Here is a 19773-nt window from a genome sequence, read left to right as displayed (position 1 = left end):
ATTTGCATGTGAGGCTGGTCATCTTTGGCACAAAAACAACTTCCTGTTCCCTTCCCCAGGTCCTTCAGGTATGTCTGAAAGACATTCACATCCACACAGATCTTTATGCAGTTGCCAGTGATTTCAAGTGCCAGAGTGCATGCCCAGAGAAGTCACCGTTCTTCTGATCTGTCCATTCTATTCAGTAGCAAGTGGACATTTCTAGAAGGTTGATAATGCAATAAAGCTTGATTAAATTTCAGAGTTGCTGAATCTAAGAAGCAGCTCTTCCTCTGATTTTTTTTCTGGCTGAGTTCAATCTGGGCCATCATTTCGGAAATGTTTTGTATACTGTGAGGCCAACACTGGGACATTTTTGATACTTTCTTTGGAATAGAAGGCTTCTTTTTGCTCTGCTATCACACCCATGACATTGGGAACCTTGAGTCAAGGCATGTTCAGTAAGGGATTGTGCCTAATGAAGTCTTTCCAATAATCCTTATACACAAGGAAAGTAGTGCACCCACATATGTAGGTTGCTCCAAAAGTACTCTCCTATTTATTTCCACGGAAACTACAACAGATACAAGGAGCATGATAACACTAGTTGATAGAGCAAATTCTCAGCTACAAAACTTAGTCATGGCCATTAGTTATGCATTTTCACCAGCAATGAACAAGAACTTACATGCTATACTTGCAAAAATTTGCACTGGCAGAGGTGGCCCACTGTCACTTTTGCCACTGCTGAAACACACCAACAACTGCCTAACTGTGCTCACATCCATGTCAGACGCCATTTTGTCAGACTGCCCCACTGCTGCCATCTGTTGCACAGTAACAAAATGTAACACAGACTGGCAGGAAGGTTCAACATCTACTGCCATACTGCCAACATTCGTCTCTGGTAACGTGAGCCATCACAAAATAGGAGGCATTACTTTTAGAGCAGCCCTCATATCGCTGGTAACAGTTACCCAAGCCTTTACTCCTGACCACCAACACCTGCTCCCACACAAAAAGACTACTTTTTTCCAGAGAGAACTTCTCAGAAAGTCCCTGTACTCTCCTCAATGTCAGCATTGTGGTTATTTCCATTTCAGAAGCAGGGATGTACATCTGGGTAAGTCTCCTGGGACTGTTTCCATTTCTCTTGCTATGCATCTGAGAACAAACTGATGAGCTAAATCGAACTGTATTTACATTGTGTGGTGCCAGCACTTGTGGTCAGTTAACTGCATTCATTACTTCTCCACACAGTGCTAGATCATCTTGATTCACTTAGTAGCAAAAGCAAGTTTGCTTTCAGCTTTCTGATAAGAATATCTCAATTACATATGGTATAGCCATTATGCCATATCTTTTTAGATTCCATTACACATATGTAACTCACATTTTTGATTACATACAAAGATGAAAGATCAGTATGAAGTTACTTGTCTTAAACTACACCCTGCCAGAAGTGATAAGGATTTATCTTAAACCTTAAACAGGACTTAAACAGAGCTCAAAACACACCAAAAGTGTGCACAGCTAACTGCTGAGGCTTGCTATTACTTAAGAGAAAAACACTTTCTGTTGGGATGTGCTAAGACCAGACCATTTTGCACAAAAATCTGCCACAACAAGGAACCTACCTACCTCTGTATCAAGGAAGTGTCCCTTGACTACTCCACAGCTGGTGCCTGTGATTTGGGTGGACCTTTCTTACTGTCTTTCTGCTCTTGGGAAGAACAAACCACTGTGCCATGCAGGATAGCCACCTCTAAATAGCAACAGCGTAACAAAGAGGCAGCTTTAGTCTGTATGCTGCACCTCCAAGCACTGGATTGCCAAGAGCTAATGAAGATGATTTACACGGGAGATTGGTTTTCCACAACCCATTGGAGATAGCAAGGGGAAGTAGTGAAATCTAGAGGCAGGGATTCCAGGTTAGAAAAGAGTAAAGGTTTCTTGAGGCTGGATATGCACAGCCAGTGTTCCTGATGGGGGCTGCTAACAACGTGAGGAGCGAGCTTTCTGAGGAAAAAGGGCTCTTGGCAGGCTGATTTCTGAAGAGGTCAGCTAATATATTTTGAACTGTCACCTTAGAGTTGTCCTGGAAACCTGCAAGTTACGGGGGGAAGAAATGAAAGAATCCTTTCAAAGATGCAAATAATGTTTCCTCTTTTTTTTTTTTTTTTTTTTTGCTGCTGCAGCAAAGAAGCTTTGAGCCCTTGCAGAGGCATGGGGGCATACACTGCGTGCTGCTTGTGCAATACATAAACAATTTTATGAGAAACAGGGGAAGGTGAAGGAAGAGGAAAGAAAACGTCACTGTTTTAAGGTATCCTCCTACTCCAGTAACTGCATACCTCACAACAAAACAGAAGAGGCTGGGCTTTTGCCCACAACTTTGAAACACTGTCCTTGGGGTCTTAAAAATTTATCGAAGTAGTTATTAAACAGCAGATTTTACCTGCACAATGTAAATGACTATTTAGGATAATCCTTAATACTGCTTATCACTTCATCGTGGCATGTTTCACAAACACAGAAGGACTTGTAAAATCCTATCAAATAAAACAGGAAACTAGGGCCTACAGAAAGATCTCATGACTTAGTCTAACGTGTGTGACTAATGCAAAATAAAGCAGAGACACAGCTAAAATGAACACAAATATCTTGGCACTATGTGAATTGTACTAATCTGCAAGATTTGAGCAAGTCACTGAATGCCATGTGTGAAAGCATTAGCTTCTGTAATCTTCAGTGTCACTTTTGATACTTGGCACTATCTGGGGAAGATCTTAAGGAAGATCCAATTAGGGAAGGTTTCAAAGAATAAAATCTGAATGAAGATGACTTGGGGAAGGGCCAGGGATTATGTTTTTTCCAGACACTGGTATCAGACTACTGCCTGAAAAATATCCTTTCAGGTACCCAAATAAGCTTTGCAAAACTGAAAAAAGTGATCTTCGTTTTTTAAAGATAAAGCTTTCCTTCCTATAGTAAAACTAATTAAGTATGGCTTTCATCTGCTGTTGCTTTGAAGCAAAAAGCAAGCCCTTTTCTGAAGGACTGTGTGGCATCACCTTCAGCTTAAGAGGTAGATGGAGCTTTGGTCTGAGCTAGCAGTCATTTCAAGGCTTAGGGAGACAGCAAAATTAGTATTAGAAGTCCACACGTTATTATGTGCCTCAGATAACTGTCTTCTCCAAATTCTTTTTTTTTTTTTTTGCTAGCAACCAGGGCACTGTGCTGCTTCTATCATTTCAGTTCAGTATCAACACCATTTTCTTTCACAGGAGCAGAGACTTGCTTCAAAAAACCTGCTGTTTCTTTCTTCTCTTGCCCTATTTTTTGCTCAGATTTTTGTACAAGTAACATCACACAATAAGAAAGTAAGGTAATAGCCTCCTAGACACATCTCCCAGTTGAGATGCAAGTTGAGATGCAAGGATGGCTTCCAGGGATTTGGACTAGATGGCCTTCAGAGGTCCCTCTGAACTCTATGATTCTATGATTTTAATATTTGCCCACTTAAAGAAAGAATAGTTCGGCGTTTTTTTTAGAAACCCATCCTTTTATCTTCACAATGTCTGTAGGAAAAAAAAAAATCAAGGCTGCACCTATGCTTGCTGAAAAGCAGGGTGACTTCTGTGGACCAATACACACAGCCCAGTATGAATTTCACTGATTCTCACTGGTAGAAAAGACTTTGTGGCCTTTGCAAGAAGAGATTCTAATTTGTCGTGTTTTGCTCTTTGACATCGTAGCTGCAAGCACAAAGGAATAACCAGATTTTTACTGCCATATGTACTCTTATGGAAAAAGATACCCTGAGACACCTTAAAAAGAAGTACGCCTAGTTTCTCTGTCAGAAATCTCAGGAAAATTGAAGAACTAGCCCCAGTGGTACTCCTAGACAAGGAAAACAGATGTTTATTTTGGCCTCCAGACTGTCCTAGAGGATGAGGGTTGGGAACCCATAGAGCAATATAATATCATCATATCTGATACTAAGCACTGTCTCTGTACTATTCTAATTTTAAGCAAAATGGCTGACAGAAACAAATTAATATGAAGGATCTGAGTAATAATCACATATTCAAGTGCCTAAAGATTTTGGAGGATGTGGGACAATGATTCTAAGTCAGGCTAAACATTGTTGATTTTAATCCATGTCCTCTGCTTAAGATAATATAAATAAGATGAAAAACCAGATATCTAAGAATTTTCCATCCAGAAAAAAAAAAAAAAAAAAAAAAATCAAATATCTGATAGAGATTTCAGACTGTTAGCATGGAGTTGGCTGAAAATTGGTTTAGGAAGAGATACCTACCAAAAAAAGAGGTTAGCTGTAAAAAGGAAAATTATGTCAGTCTTCATTTATTCAGAAATTTATAACTGATGTTTTTACTCACAGAATTAGGCAATTTGCATATCTACTTCTTGCCAGTTTTTCTTCCTCCTACATAACTGACTAGTGTTAGATTTAAGTCTTCTCTCATTATTCTAGAAGATGCTGGTTTCTGTGTAGGGAATAAAAAGAAGTTTCTTGCTAAAAGGAACAGAAGAATTTCACATAAAGCACTCTAATGTCCTACAAACCACCACTCCCCATCACACAGAAAAGAGGTAGGAAAAAAATCCCAACATTTCTGAAGTACAGAATGCACAACAATTTGCAAATCAAGGTTCTTATCCTAAGATAGGTGGGAAAGGTAGTTAAGAGCTCTACAAGTGATCACACCACAGGCATCTTCCATGGCCAGAACTGACTGAAGAACAGTTGCATAATTTGAATGACAACCAAACCAACCTGAAATTTTTATCCCATTTGCTTAGAAATATGAAGAGAGATTAAATGCATCTACTTACCCACTAATTCACGTCTAGTAGTACAGCTCTGTTCTGGTAATGAGGGAAAAAAGCCACAACCCTTCCTCAGGTGAGCATTCCTGAGATGAAGCCTGTGTTTGCAGGGAGGTCCTGGTTCCAAACCATGGCATGGCAAGGGCCTTCAGGGCCTGACCCACCACTCCCAGCCAGACAGAGAGGCCAGGTCCAATCAAGGGCCCAGGTTCATGGTGCTGGGGCAGGCCAGGCCAGAAAGGCAACCCCTCTTCAGAGCTGGGGCTCTGAACCAGCTGCACCACAGGTATAGGTCTGTGGCCCAGCACCTCTCCAGCACAGTGCAGCCCGTGCAGGGGCTGAGGGCCCAGAGCTGAGTTCAGAGGCACTGGGTGTGGGAGGCCTCAGATGAGGCCCACCAGGCCCCTCAGGCCTAGCACTGCTTCTCCCTGGCAAGCCCTTTAATCAGCAACTTATAGCCACACAGCTGAGATAGGGCCAGCTGACAGCCTGCCTCAATTTCTTTTAGTTAGTTTGCTGCACTTTGTGAAAAACATGTTCTGCTAAGCTCTTTAAAATCCTTTCACTTGAGTCAGCTGCTGCTAGCAGCCAAGGGATTCTGCTCTCCCCTTCACAGCCAAGGATGTAAGGGAGACTCTACAAGAGCTGGAAAAGACATCAGGCTGGCAGTTCCCAAAATCTCCTTCTGCATGTTCTACTTCTCTTCCCATTTTGGGATCTGCTCTTGCAGCTGACACATCCACCAGGCCAGCAGCTCCACCAGCCTTTCAGAGAGCCTTTGTGTTCTAGGCACAGCGCAGTGCTAGTGTGATATTTCTTTATCCTCTAGTGCCTCTTTGTTCCCTCTTCTTTTTTATTAGGGTCTCTGTCACAAGATACATGTACAGCTTAAATGGTTGTGATCAACTTAGTTACCTGCACATAGCACAATCCATACATTATTCTTCCATAAGTTTCTTTGTTTCTGTCTATGGTAGGCAGAAAGAAGGATGGATGGTGGAGCTGCCTCCTTTTATTATTAAGTACTGGAGTCCCTATACTCACGTCAGAGCTGAACCATTTCTGCCACTTAAGACCCAGTTAATGCAAATTCTCTGGGGCTACAACAATCTTCAGTGTGTTCACCTCATGCTTCCAGCTCCCTTGCAGTGCTGTAATGACTACTACGTGGCAGAGATCACAGGGTTTTCATTTCTAAGGAAATGCTCACCAGCTCTGATTCTCTTCCATGTGTGGAGTTAATCATTTTTTAAAAGCAACCATCCCAACACATTTTCCTATCTGCCAGTGTAGTTTTAATCTCATTTGCTAAAAAAAGTAAGATAAGCAGTGAATAGAAATAATCATACCACTATGCCATAACTGCTTTTTTTTTTTTTTTAATTCAGCTTCTAACAGACCTTCAGATAATCCTCTGAAATGTTCAGTTAGCAATTGGAGTTTAAAACCTTTTTTTGTACCTTGTTTGTACAGTCTTCACTCCTACTATTCTACTGGGAAAAAAAAAAAAAAAAAAAAAGGAGGATAGTGTGAATAACTTGAGCCAGAAATAATGCATGTACCAAGCTTCTACAGTCAATTCATGAGCAACTGTGTTGTATAATTAGACAGTCTAATTTTAACCACTGGACAGTTTGTTTTGTTTTGTTTTTTTGCATAAAACATAGAAACCTCTGATCTACCACACTGGTACCTCAGAACTCTAATCTAAAACTTTTTTTTGTCTTTTTTTCTTTTTTTTTTTAAACATACAGTTAAAATACTGTAAAAAGAAAAGATTAACTTAGAGTGTTAAGTATAGATAGAAATCCTATATATCTCTCACTACCTCACATCCACAGCCAATTTCAGAGAGTTTCAGCTTCAGAGAGGGACAATTACCTTTACATCTTTGCCTTCTCTAAGAAAAAAAGATCATACAAGGTATATAGCATTAATTTTTGAAGCGTCTCTGAGCTATGTTTTCTTTTCATAATTCTCCAGAACAGTAGCTAAGGATTACTCTGCAATCTTTGGCTCACTCTTACCATCAAATTTTAACACCCTGTCCTGTATTTTAATTTGAAACAAATTATTCTCTTTTTTTCTCCTCCCTTTCCCCTTTTTATTTGAAAATATTCACTATTTCTTCTACAAGCCACACACACACACACACACACACACACACACACACACACACACACACACCTATTTTAGAAACTTCATGAAAATTTAGAAAGTTTACAATCTATTTTCTTATTTGCTGTTACACTGTCTCAGGCCTCCTTTTTTCCTATAACATTTTTAATTTTATTTTTCCCTTGTGCAAATAACAGACCACCATATTCACATTTTTAATACTGCCTATTATATTGTAAGGAAGTCCAGTTTTCAGCTTTTTACTGAAAACATCCTACTTTTCCAAAGACTTTCAGTTAAGCCAATTAGGAGTTTGGGCTGAACTCTCTAGTCTTATAAAAGCCTTTTAAAATGTCTGTTCTTTATTCCACAGTACTACCAGATTGTGAATAGTCAGTACTCCATAGAAAGTGCATGCAGTCATATCCTTTTACAAAATATTTGAACTTATACTGATCAAATGGGGAAACAACTGTGTACTGTTCGTAACAACCAGTAAGTCGTTATCACATTTAATATGCCAATTCAAACACACCAGATTTTTTTTTCGAAGTTCTAGATTTAGTATGTGAACTCTGAACTGTTCAGTGAGAAAACAATCCACACCGGTACATCATTTAGGCCACTTTGAGCAGCAGACCCTAAATTTCTGCAATTACCATGGCAAACTTTTCTTTGCTATTTCTATTTTTAAATATATATATATATGTATATATATATAATTATAATTATAAATAAAATTATAAATATAAAATATAAATATTTTTATATTTATATATTTATATAAATAAAAAATATAAATAATAGTAGCTAAGGATTACTCTGCAGCCATAGTTTTACTCAGTCCACAGTTTTCTGTGAAATTCCCATTCTGTGTGCCAGAAACCTTCAGTCCTAATCTTGATGCATTTTACATCTTAATTTAGGTGATGAGGCTAAGCTGAAAGTACATTCAAACCTGGAGAGAGAGGGAGAGAGAAAGATGGAGAAAAAGAGATGAAATCACCATTAAGGTATATGATTGTTTGACAACTTGAGAGCTTTAAGACCTTTAAGTTTGTTGAGAAATATTAATATGTAAACATAGCAACCATTTCTCTTTTCTGAAAGCTTATTGTGTTGTTTTAGTGTAGGTTTTTGTAACATTTGTTTGTGACAAAGAAAAAGACAATTTCTCTTAGCTACTCTTATTAGCACCAATGCACACATTGTGTAGTCCTTCCCATAGAGCATGAAGTGAAACAGCAACTCCAGTAAGTATAAGTATCCTCAGATATAATAGCATTTTCTTTCCCTATCTTGTAATTGTTAAAAAAAAAAAAAAAAAAAAAAAGCTGTTTTGTTTTGTCCCCCTTCCCAGGGGACAAGCAGTTCCGCAGAAAAGCCATGCAAGAGGACAGCATAGGAAGTTGTATGTTCTCTGAGGGGGGAGTTACCAGCAGGCCTGTGATGGAGTGGCTGACATGCAGAGGGACACGGGCTTGATTTTTGCATTTTGTTTAAATCACTGAACAGCCCTGAAGCGAGGTCAGCTCAAGCAGTTGCATGTAAATAAGAAATGTCTATCAGACATCATTACAGGAAAGCCCACCAGCCTGTCATTGTGCTCCTCTGAAGTTTCTGCACACAAATGCAGGCAGCATGACAAATAAACACAGGGAATTAGAGACATGCTTGCAACTGCAGGCTTGGACCTTTTGGGGAGAAGTGCTTGTGTTGCTGGAGTGCTACAACAGAATGACCTTATGACCTTAACTGCTAACAAAGTTCTGCTGCAACTTAAAAAGCAGCACAGCAGAAAGCATGAAGAAACTTGTCTGAAAAATGTTCTAGTCAGCTACAGATTAGAGGCAGGAGTTAGCATCTCATTAAGAGATGGGGATAAGCAGCAGGGAGTCTTGAGAGTAAAGGCATATAGTCCAGGTATGATGCAATTAGAAAAGACTATGCAAGAAGATATTAAAAAAAAAGAACCAAAAGAAAACAAGAATGGATCATGCATTATCAATCTGACTGCTAGAAACAAGAATTTATGACAAATCCCCATCACAGTTATCTTGCAATTAAAGAAGTTGTCAACGTCACGTAGATGGCACCCAACAGGCTCTGTAATGACTTCCCCACAATCTTCTCAGAACAGCACAGTTCAGCCAGCTGAGCCCAGGCAACAGGAGATGGTGAGTACAACTGCCTGCCGGAAGAAGAATGCTTGTTCTCCCACAGCAGCAAAAACCCTGCACTGCTTCTGCACATACTTCTGCAAGCAGCCCATTGCTCTCTTGTTCCCAATAAGAAGTGCAGACTTTGAAAATTGTCACTGACAACTGCTCACCAGATTCATACCTGTACTACACAAACTGAAATGTACTTGAGCATGTTTCCCCCAGTACCAGGAAATCCTTTTCCCCCCCTAGTTCCTCTACCCCTATTCACTGCATAGCAAAAACAAACAAGCAAAAAAACAACAACAACAACAACAAAAACATCAAGATCTTTAGCAGCAAGTTAGGTACTTCAAAGATCCCATTCCCACAATTCCTATGTGAAAGTTGGATGCCCTCAGGATACAGTTTCCTCTTCCTCCCATAGGCTATTACTGAGTCCAAGAGAGTGCTCCTCTCTCTGTCTCTTGGCCCTCAATCTCTTGTAGAAAATGCAGTAGTTGACACTTTGTTCTTACCTTTGTTCCAAAAGAGGCTGAACAAACAGAGGCAGCAGACTCATCTGTAGTTAAGTGTAGTGGTTTCAAAACAAGGTCTAGTTCAGGATGCCCCAGAACAGAGGATGTTGAGAAGTCGGGTTAAGATATCAAGGGGAAAGAGAACTTTCTGCCCTATTTCTTGTACTGCTATCTAAGGCAGGATAACAACCCAAAAGGATATTTGATTAGTCTCAGAATAGTCATTTTGCTGCCCTTCCCAACCTAGAAGAGCAGCACTACTTCACTCTCTAAAAAAAGCGATTAAATATTGACGGCTATAACTCCTGTCAGTCTGACTGCATTCTTGCAGGAGCCCTTCTCCATCCAGCATTTGTTTCTCTATTTGACCAATTTGCAGGATTTTAAACTCCTCTTGCTGAATACCTATTATAAAACTTATCCTCTGTCTCTCTCACCACATAATTTTACTATGAAACATTCAATCCCTTGATAAAAAAAAACAACTTTATACAGGCTGGTCTGATCAGTCAAAAAGTGAAGCTTATGGTAGCTGTATGCCTGTCAGAAGATGTAAAGTATTTCCTCAGAAAAGAGATCCTTACAGTGAATTCCAAAATCAAATTTAAAGATCAAACAGACTATTCTGCAAAATTTCTGAACTCCTAGACTGATTAGTAGCTTCAGAATTCTCCATGCTGTATTAGTGGAGTCTGAATACAGTCCTAGCATCTGATGCTATTTCTCTATAGCTTCATGATCTGCTGTTGTCCAGAACAAAAAAAAAAAAAAAAAAAAAAAAAAAAAAAAAAAAAAAAAAATCATCTGTAGGTTTTGATAACAGTGTTCTACAGTAACAAATAAACAGTCTTAATTTTTTTTTCCTTGATAAGTGGCTATTAAGTTACTTTTTATTATTATCAAGAAGTAAGAGACAAAAAGAAACATATAAACGTTTCCTTGCATTGAAGTGGAGCTCAGCCCAAGCAATTCAACAGGCGAGATCTCCGCTACTTCCACAGCCAAATGGAGCAATTTCACTCAGATCTGAAGAACTCAGTCCTCCCCTACCAAGTGAAATCCCCTCAAAAATCAACAATTTGCTGTTTTTAGTCAGTGTTAAAGCACCTTGCCTTATAGCAACAACCCAAGCGCTAATCCATTAAAAGGAGATTCATCAAATCAAGCAGCTCAATTTCCTTTCAAAATACTAGTTCTCCCTTAGTTTTTTTTTTTTTTTTTTTTTTTTTTTTGCACACGTATGCATAACAACTCTCCTCACTAGTAGTTGCTCTATTGAACGTTTTGAGCAGCTTAATTTCAGCCACAGGATTTCTGGACCAGAGCCATCAGATTTTCTAAGTACTGAGCCTTCATTGTCTTCCATTTATAGACACAAGTACCATGTAAGACATTTTCATCAATTTTATGTGATTTGTTTTACTGAAAAACTTCTGATGTGATTGATTTCCTGAATTGTGTGTGTGCTGTAACTATTTATTACTCTTTAAAAAAAAATTACATTCCTAAGCCTCTTGTGCTCCTCAAGGTGAGTTTTTGCATGTGTTTGCCCAGGTGGAAGGTTACCACGGCTACCTGACATGGCTGAGTGGTACTTTACCTTCGATTTGTCAAGCTCAGCTTGACAAATCAATTTGTTTTTAATACTGAATGATTTTCTACAATACAATATTAGTCTTTTCCCAGGATTAATTTTCAGCTACAATAAAAAACCAAAAATGTACACGTACACACACACACACACACACTTTGATACAGAAACCAAAGCAACAGTAGCCTCCAGGCCTATTTCTTCCATCATCTAATCAACTACAGCTCTGTTATTACAAACTGGGACCAAAAAGCCTTGAAGGCATTTATAGAAGGGTGCTCAGAAGGCAATACTGAGCTGTGGGAGTTATATAGAACTGGGAAAAAGTTACCAGGTTTCCACAGGTCAGCCTTCAAAACACTGCCTTTCACTCTTCCAGTGACCCAATATTGTGATCCTCTTTCCCACATCACAGCCATTGCTGTGCTGGGGCACAAGGAAGGAAAGAAAAGAACACAGGACAAAGGGACAGCTGCAAAAGTTGCCATCTTAAGAAGCTCTCCCTTCAGTCCATTTTTCTTCAACGTGATAAAAATTGAAGAGTTTATTTCACGGCAGAAGTTGAGAAACAGGAAAACACAAAGGGGCTGTAAGCAGCTTTCAGAATTTAGATGTCCCCTAATTTTAGGCAGCTTACAGTTAGGAACCAGGCATCAACAAACGCGTCATGAGCAATGACTTATTCTATGCTGAATTACAGTGGATCTCACTTCTTTAGGACAGCAGGACCAGTGGAATCAGCTAGGCTGTCTGCCCAGCATTCAAAACGCATGGCAGCCTGCAAGGACCTCAGAATCAGCTTTCAGCAAACAGCACAAAATGACCACCAAGAGGGAGCAGTCTTACCCCGTGACTGCAATTCAGGTCACCCATGAATGAAAATTCTCTGAGGGCTTCATCCAGATCCCAGTGCCTTCCCCATCCATTACTGCAGAGGCTGGGCCAAAAGATAAATAGATCTTTACATAGCACTAGGATTCTGTGCTTTCAAACTCTTAGCCATTGATCCTTATAGTTTCAAGTCAAAGTTTATAAACGTAATTTTTCCCCCTTAGTACTGTTATCTGCTTCTAGAAGAGTACTAGGTATGACAAACTGTTAGTTGAAACAGGCAACACAATGACAGGAAAACTATGAGCACATGCCCTGTTATTAAAAAGTCTTTAGCGCTAAGCAGTAAAGGGATTTTGGCTTAAGATGAAAGTTTTTGTTAAAGCTTGTCCAAGAAAGCATATCTCATGCTGTTAGAATAATTCCTCACCATTTCCACACTTTGCTTGCTATGCTAAATTGCTCAAGTATTCACAGCAAATCTTTCTACTAGGAGCAAAGCTGAAACCCCACAATTTTTACAAGATGCTAAAGCTGTTCTCGGCTTACTTCTATATTATTGCCATCATATTTACTACCTTCAGCTTTCTATCTATGATCATTTGAGAAAGTATTGTGGAAATTTGCAAAGAATAATAAGCTAATAATCAACTAATAGTCAATCAACTAATCCGGATACAAAATGGAAAATGACTGTTTCTGGGTTTTTTTCCCCAAGTTTTTGTTTGTTTGTTTGTTTTGTTTGTTTGTTTTGTTTTTCCCAGATAAAGAAGGGCATTTACACAAACCTTCAAGTTTGCCTGGAAAATGGAAAAACAGTTTGCCTTCAGTGTTAGGATACTTCCTACTGGAAAGTTTCATTCATTACATGAAGAACAGCTACCATTTTTCATTACTAGTATATCTTCAAGACAATTAAATCAAATTTTTCCCTTTTCCTTTGTAAACAATCTGTTTTTCTAGTCACACAGATCAGTTGTTTTTTTTTCCAATAAATCAAGGGAGTCCAGAGCATTACAATTGTTTAACATATTTATGATAATTGCAATCAGAAAAGTCACTGCAACAGGGCTGCTCTTTGGAGAATATCTAATTTTTCATTGTATTCTAAAGCATAACTGAGATGTAACATTTTTGTTCTGTCCTATCACCAAACTCCAAAGAAATCAGATGCTGGTCAAATGAGATGAGAAATACCTATGATGCACAAGGAGCTGAGGATGTACAAAAGCTGCCATCTCAGACAGCATCCACATGGGCTGCTGAGTTGTTGATGTTCAGGCTGCTGCTTCCCAACAGCTTCTAATTCACTACAGCTTCCAGCAAAAGGTCTAAAAACTGATAGCCATGCATCTAGCTTGAGGAGCTGAGATTATTATTGTTTAAATGCAGCAATTTCACCTGCTGGCAGACCTGCTATCACAAATTCCAAACAAGTAATGAAGCAGTTGCCATTTACACTGTTGTGCTCGAGGTCAAGACTCTTGCCCCCAGCTGAGGCACATGACAATTGCACATTTGTCTGCAGTCACAGAGAAGCAAACAAATTTAAGACAGTTTTTCACAAAGTCACAAACAACAGGGATTTCAGATTTTGGGTGGTCCTGTGTGTAACTAGGAATTGATATAAATGATCCTTATGGGGCCCTTCTGCTTTGGAACAGAGCCATAGAATATAGTATTGTGTTTGATCCTGGGTCATCTTCCACAGCTGTTGAAATCCAACCCCCTTCCTGCTGTTAAGTCAATATCTTCAGAATTTTTTTTTCTGTAACTGGCAGAGTAGAGCAAGGTACCATGAACTTATCTTCACTGGCTGCAAAGCCAGATCACTTCTAACCAGTTATTCCCATTTCTCCAAATCACACAATCATAAGTCCAATGTCCCAAAGACTTAATCGTTGCATGAACGTGAACTCGTGACAGAAAATTATCTGCATTTTCACTTTTATGTACATTATTTATCATTACTTTCTACTTACAAATTTCACCCGAAATCAGTAACTCTGCCATGCTTGTCAGAGTATTAAATTGCATACATACATTGCAGATAGATTTTATCAATCTTCATTCTTTTATGCAGAACAAGCTGATAGAGACTTACCAATAAACAAAGGACCTGTCCTAGGTTCTTCAGTTCCAATCACTTATGCTAGGAAATTTATCTGACCCAGATAACTGCAAACAATATCAAATTAAAGAAATTGCTCACATGATATTCCTTCTAGCTGGGAGGTGAGGTGGTCTAGCATCTAGAATGGCTGATAGTGGTGATATAGAGTCACTTAGGGCTTAAGTGTTCCAGCTAAAATCGAAAGAGAAACAACCCATTTATTTGGCTGCTAAGCACCTCTAAGAGGCTAAGTTACTGTGCTGCATTTAAATCAGTATTTTGAGTATTAAAGCACTTACGTCCCACAATTAAGAACACCAAAATTCAAAGCTTAAAGTAGTCTGGACAAGTTTCAATGGGGAAGGAGAACAAAGATGTCAAAATGAAAGTTTGAGTTGACCTCCATGTGTCTTTTTATCCCCCAGCACGTATAACCAATGAAGTATTCCTGTAAACCTTTAAGGTTTCAGATCTCACTTTCTCATAGCTAGTTCATTCCTTTTCCTTCAAGAAGCACCAGCACATCCCATTTTTTTCCTTTGACTCTCCCTCCCATAGCCAGTTGAAAACTATCAACCCATCCTCAAAATAACTTGATAAGATTCCTTTAAGATCTGTGATTTTGCACATATGCTTAGAAGCACACTAATTAAAAAAAAAAAACCTAAGGAGGATCACCTGTTTTGTTATTCCAAGTGCAACAAGGAAGATAATCAAGTCTGCCACAGCTCTGAGAACAGTCTCACTCTGTCTCATTCAGGAGATGCATGCTTTAGCAGTTTTCATTACAAAAGTAGCCTGTATAGTCATGAGACAAGTGAAGTTTGTGTTTTTAATGAAATGAAAGCAGAGATGTAAGTGAACTGGCCTTCCAACAGGCTCCATTTGATTCCAGTGGTAAGAAGAAGAGAGAGAAATCCAGTAGACAACAGCCCCTCTTGCAAAAAAAAAGGCCTTATTTTTCATTAATTATTTTACAGTATTAGTATTCTATTTTTTAGATTTCTAGACTGATAAATGAAGAGTAAGTTTTTGAAAAAACAAACTTCCACAGATGGAAAACTCTTTGCACTTCAGATCAAGGGATAAACATAATCAACCTTATTAAACCAACAAACCAAGTTTATTTATAGAAGTCTGTACAATTGTAATGAACTATATGCTAGGACACCAATGAAACAGAGCAAACAAGTCTCTCCCTAATGAGTGGGAGATATAGTCACTCACCTTTACATGCACTTAAAGGAAAAAAGATTACAGCTTTCATACACAGTTCTGTAACTATTCAGAGTACTTTCTTGATGTATTCTCAATATAAGAGGTTTGCATGATAATTTACTGTTTCCTCTCTCTCAAAAAAACAACAAAACAAAACAAAAACAAACAAAAAAAAAAACAATCCAGTATTTCAGCAGAATCCAGAGACTTTAAGAGGGTAAGTGGCAGTTTGATAGTTGCAGATAAATAGGACGCTGTCCATCATTCAGTTCTGCATTCTAAACTCACTGCATCTCCCATTTTGGTCATCTCCACTAGAAGTTTCTTGCAACACTGTATGGGTCTTGACATTTTTACTGCAGTACAGCCTACTCACATTACCACCGAGCGTAGAAGCTTGCTAATACCCAGGAATCAAAGGCAAGCACGTTAAAAATACTGAATTTGAGTTAACTCGACCTTCAGAGATCACTTTCCATTGAACCCGAGCACTGAGGCACTGCCATGGGAAAATCAAGTTTTGAGCTGCTTGATTTTGCAAATGTTTCTGCAAAGCATTGGAGAGCGATTATTTTGAAAACTGGCTACTGCAAAATAAGTTTTGATTCTCTTTTTATTACAAATCGTTAACATCATTGAAGCTGTTGGAAAAAAAACAAAATCATATCAAATGCATATCTACACAGTGAATTACGATGTCTCCTATGAAGTTATTGTGGTAGATTCCATAAATCCACTCTTAAAAAAGTTAAAAGTACATATATGTGAGAGCCTACAACAACTCCAGAGAAGCTGTAGAAAAGGCCATCAAATAAAGCAGTCTATGATTACATATTTACAGAATAATCCATTTGTCCTAGAATTATGGACTATTCAGTAAATAAGTACTGAAATATCCCTAATTATTTCTTTACATGGTAGATTATAGCTGCTTCATATGTTGATTTTCTTTTTATACACAGTTCATAGTATCAATCTGCACACAATTACATGATGTTTCTTTAAAGCTACCATTAAAAAGGAATAAGAGAAAGTTAAATAAGAACTAGATTAAAGTTTCATTAAGAATCCAACAAGAAGGTAGTATCACACACAGGTTTAAACATAACCAGAGTATGATTTCAGAAAAATAGTAATGCTCTGACACAAAGAGAGCATTAGCATTTTCCCTCTTTGGGGTCCCCAGAAACATTCCTATCCAGTTCAGTGCTTAAATTAGCATATACGTACTGGCCTGGGTAGGAACAAGCACGTGCTTCCACGATTACCTGAACGAGGGCCTCCAACGTTTTAGATTTCTAATTCTCTTTTAATTTAGTTCTTAGCTCCATATATTCAGTTGCATCTTGTTTGGAAAAGCTCTTTGTTAAATGTCACTTATTTACACTTAGATTTTATTTTTTTTTTTAACACCTGAGTGATAATTGAGCTGTCATCTTGTCCAGTCAAATATTCCATAAAGCCATACAATTCTTGTGCTAGTGTTGCACTTCACTTGTACCAGATCTTATAAGAAAAATATGCATCAGCTACCTCTCACATATTACCTGCTGACCTTTCTACTGTGTCCTTACTGTGTCCTTCCCCTTTCACAGAAAGTGATTTTACTTCTTAATCTTTTATGTTTGTTTCATAGAAGCCCAGTTTAAATGGTTCACAAAGCAAGAAACAAATGTGAGCTAGACCCCAATGAAGACGTGATGACTTAAATACATGATATTGGAGGCTGGGAGAAAAAATAAAGCCCAACCAACGAGTACCCCAGGCACATCTCAGAAAGAGCTATTTCACTAAGTAAAGCTGGAGACTCCGGATGTGCTATAGATGACAAGTCCGACATCAAGAGCCGTGTACCTCTCTCATCAATTAAGCGTAAATAAAGAAGAGAACATGAAGTTAAACAGCTATATCAGCCAAGCCGTTTTAGTAAGAAGAATCACATTTAATGAGTTTCTTTCTTGCAATTTCAGATGCTCAAGTACAGCTGGTAGAAATTCAAAACAGCCGTAAAGAACTGTGACAGACTGATACAAATAGTACTGCAGCTTAAAAATGATAAAAAAACACCTGAAAAAAAGTCACACAACCCTCCCAAAAAAATTTACACTTTGAACCTAAGCCAGTTTTTGAAGATTCCCTTCTCCAAAGCTAGAATGAAGGAGGAGGAAGAAGAAGAAAGTGCAGGTGACCTTCCAGCCACAAAGGTCTTGCGCCAATGTTTATTCACCATGCCTGTGGTGGTATGTAAGGGGAGATCACCAAGTGCTGATTCTGCGACCACCAAGAGATCCCTACGGAAATCCACACCTCAGGCTAATACTGAACACAGAGTGGACCAACGAGCTGCATCAACAAAATAAAAACAGAACTCAAACTAAAAGAAATGGGAAGACCCCAAATAGCACAGATCCACATTTGTGAGGGGAGCAGGAAGAAAGGGCAAGAAGGGAGGTCTATACAGTAAATAGTTGAATGGTTTATGTTACAGATGACTGGCAGTTTTAAAGAGTCTCTTCCCAGCTCCACTGCTGCTCCAACCCAGAAGGGAGAACTGAAAGGGGAAGAAGAAAAGGTAGGACATCATCATGGAGCATGCAGGATCAGAAGCAGCAGAGCGGGCATGCTCAAATAAGCCCCCGCCTCTTTTTGTAGTCCTCCAAATTCAATGATCTCCGAGGAGCACCATCTTTTGCTGGTGGAGCCTTGGAGGTGATAGCCAGTGCCTTTGATTCTGTTGGGGACAAGGGAAGAGTGAGGACCAAAATGAGAAAAAAAACAAGCACAGATTTTTACTTCTTGTTTTTGCTAACAAAAGCCACCACCAAAGTGTATTTGGCTTCTCTGGAATACATCAGCTTAAAAATTAAGAATACAGCCATCTTACTGCTTATCTTCAAAGATAAAGCACATGCAGTTTTGCTTTAATGTCATCTGAAATACCAAAGACAGCAAACAGCAACTTTATAAAGCAGCAGGTTCATAAATCGATACTTTTTCCGTATAGTGCATATGCAGGTTATGGAACAGGACAGTATGGACTTATCAGGCTTCAAGAAGTGACTAGACAAATTCATAGAATAAGTAAAAAGGTAGATATCAAGATTTATTAAATACAACATTCTCATCCGTTCCTCAAGAATTATGTGAACCACATACGCTGTAGATTAGAAGAATGAATCAGAAAACTCTCATATTACTTCCTTTTCTTTGTAGATGGAGCAAGGATACAAGGACATACATACTTTCAGTGCAACACACTGCAGCTCTTCGTCAGCAAGTATCTCTAGCACATGTCCACACTTGTGACAATGTGAGATACTTGACAAAAAGACAAACACAGAGTCCTTGCTCTCATTTTCAAAAGCCCGTGACTGACTCTGAAAGAACTATTCTGGAAGAAGTGAGCTCTTCTATCATATCCCTCTACAATCATATCATATGGCAATCATAGTCCCAGACTCAACAGGAACACCTACCAGAACTGGGAACCTGAAGATCAATCTTTACATCGAAGTCATGTACTTTGAAAAGATCTTCTGAGAGGTCACTGGCTGATTTAGAGTTCACATCTTTATCCTTCCCTTGACCCTGAAAGAAGAATATGTAAATATCCAACCCATATCCATACAGACAAAGGTCAGAGATAAAAATACTTTTTCCCTTCACTTAATCACAAACATATTTAGTTCAGCTGTTATCGCTAAACAAAGTTAACTTTCTTTCTCCATAGCAGAAAAAGCTGTTCTTTTTCCACAATAATGCTTTACACGATACTTATTTCTAGAACTAAAAAATGCCTATTTAGTATTAATCATAAGCTTCTAGAGCAAAATGGTGACAGTGGGAGGAAACATATAAAAGAAGCAAAATGGGAAACTTGCCTTACTCATGTCCTTTGGAGCATCTGGTAATACACCAGATCCATATTTTGCATTTAGCTGGGCAAGGATAGCAGCCTGGACAGCAGGATCTCGGGACTGCAGGGGAAAATAAAACACTGTATTTAAATTGGTGGCCATTTTGTTAAAGACAATGCTCATGCTCATTCATACAAAACCAATAGAGAATCTAGATCAGTTAGTCCAATCTTCAGGATTTCAAAGACAATTAAATTCATTCTCATAGCTATGTAATGCATTAAACTAAAAGTTATCCTTCAGAAAGTCCTTCTTTAAGAGACACTATCTTTTTTGTTGTTGTGATTTGCTCCTGTGACTAGCCTTAACACTATCCTCAGATGTACTTGCTTTTATCTTTCAGTTCTGGCTAAAATACTGCACTAGAGAAGAAACTGTTACAAGACTATTTTCTTTACATGATAATGATTTTCTAGTATAACAATTTTATTCAACTATGATTCTTCCTTTCAATAAAGAATCATTTAAT

At 38.5% G+C, this 19773-nt stretch overlaps 1 protein-coding gene across 1 annotated transcript in view; it reads right to left on the bottom strand.

Moving 5' to 3' along the window:
- Positions 1-15270: 15270 nt before the first annotated feature.
- The window catches only part of RTF1 (RTF1 homolog, Paf1/RNA polymerase II complex component), a 28701-nt gene continuing 24198 nt past the window's right edge, over positions 15271-19773 (bottom strand). Inside the window, exons 16-18 of the mRNA XM_085224774.1 lie at positions 19269-19364; positions 18864-18975; positions 15271-18118 (exon numbers count right to left, since the gene is read on the bottom strand). Coding sequence (XP_085080900.1) covers positions 18012-18118; positions 18864-18975; positions 19269-19364 — 315 coding nt within the window. The 3' untranslated portion in view covers positions 15271-18011. The remainder of the gene's footprint in view (positions 18119-18863; positions 18976-19268; positions 19365-19773) is intronic.

This window comes from Meleagris gallopavo, chromosome 5 (assembly GCF_905368555.1).
Source record: "Meleagris gallopavo chromosome 5, MGAL_WU_HG_1.1, whole genome shotgun sequence".
NCBI lineage: Eukaryota > Metazoa > Chordata > Aves > Galliformes > Phasianidae > Meleagris > Meleagris gallopavo.
This window is presented reverse-complemented; position numbering and strand designations above follow the sequence as displayed.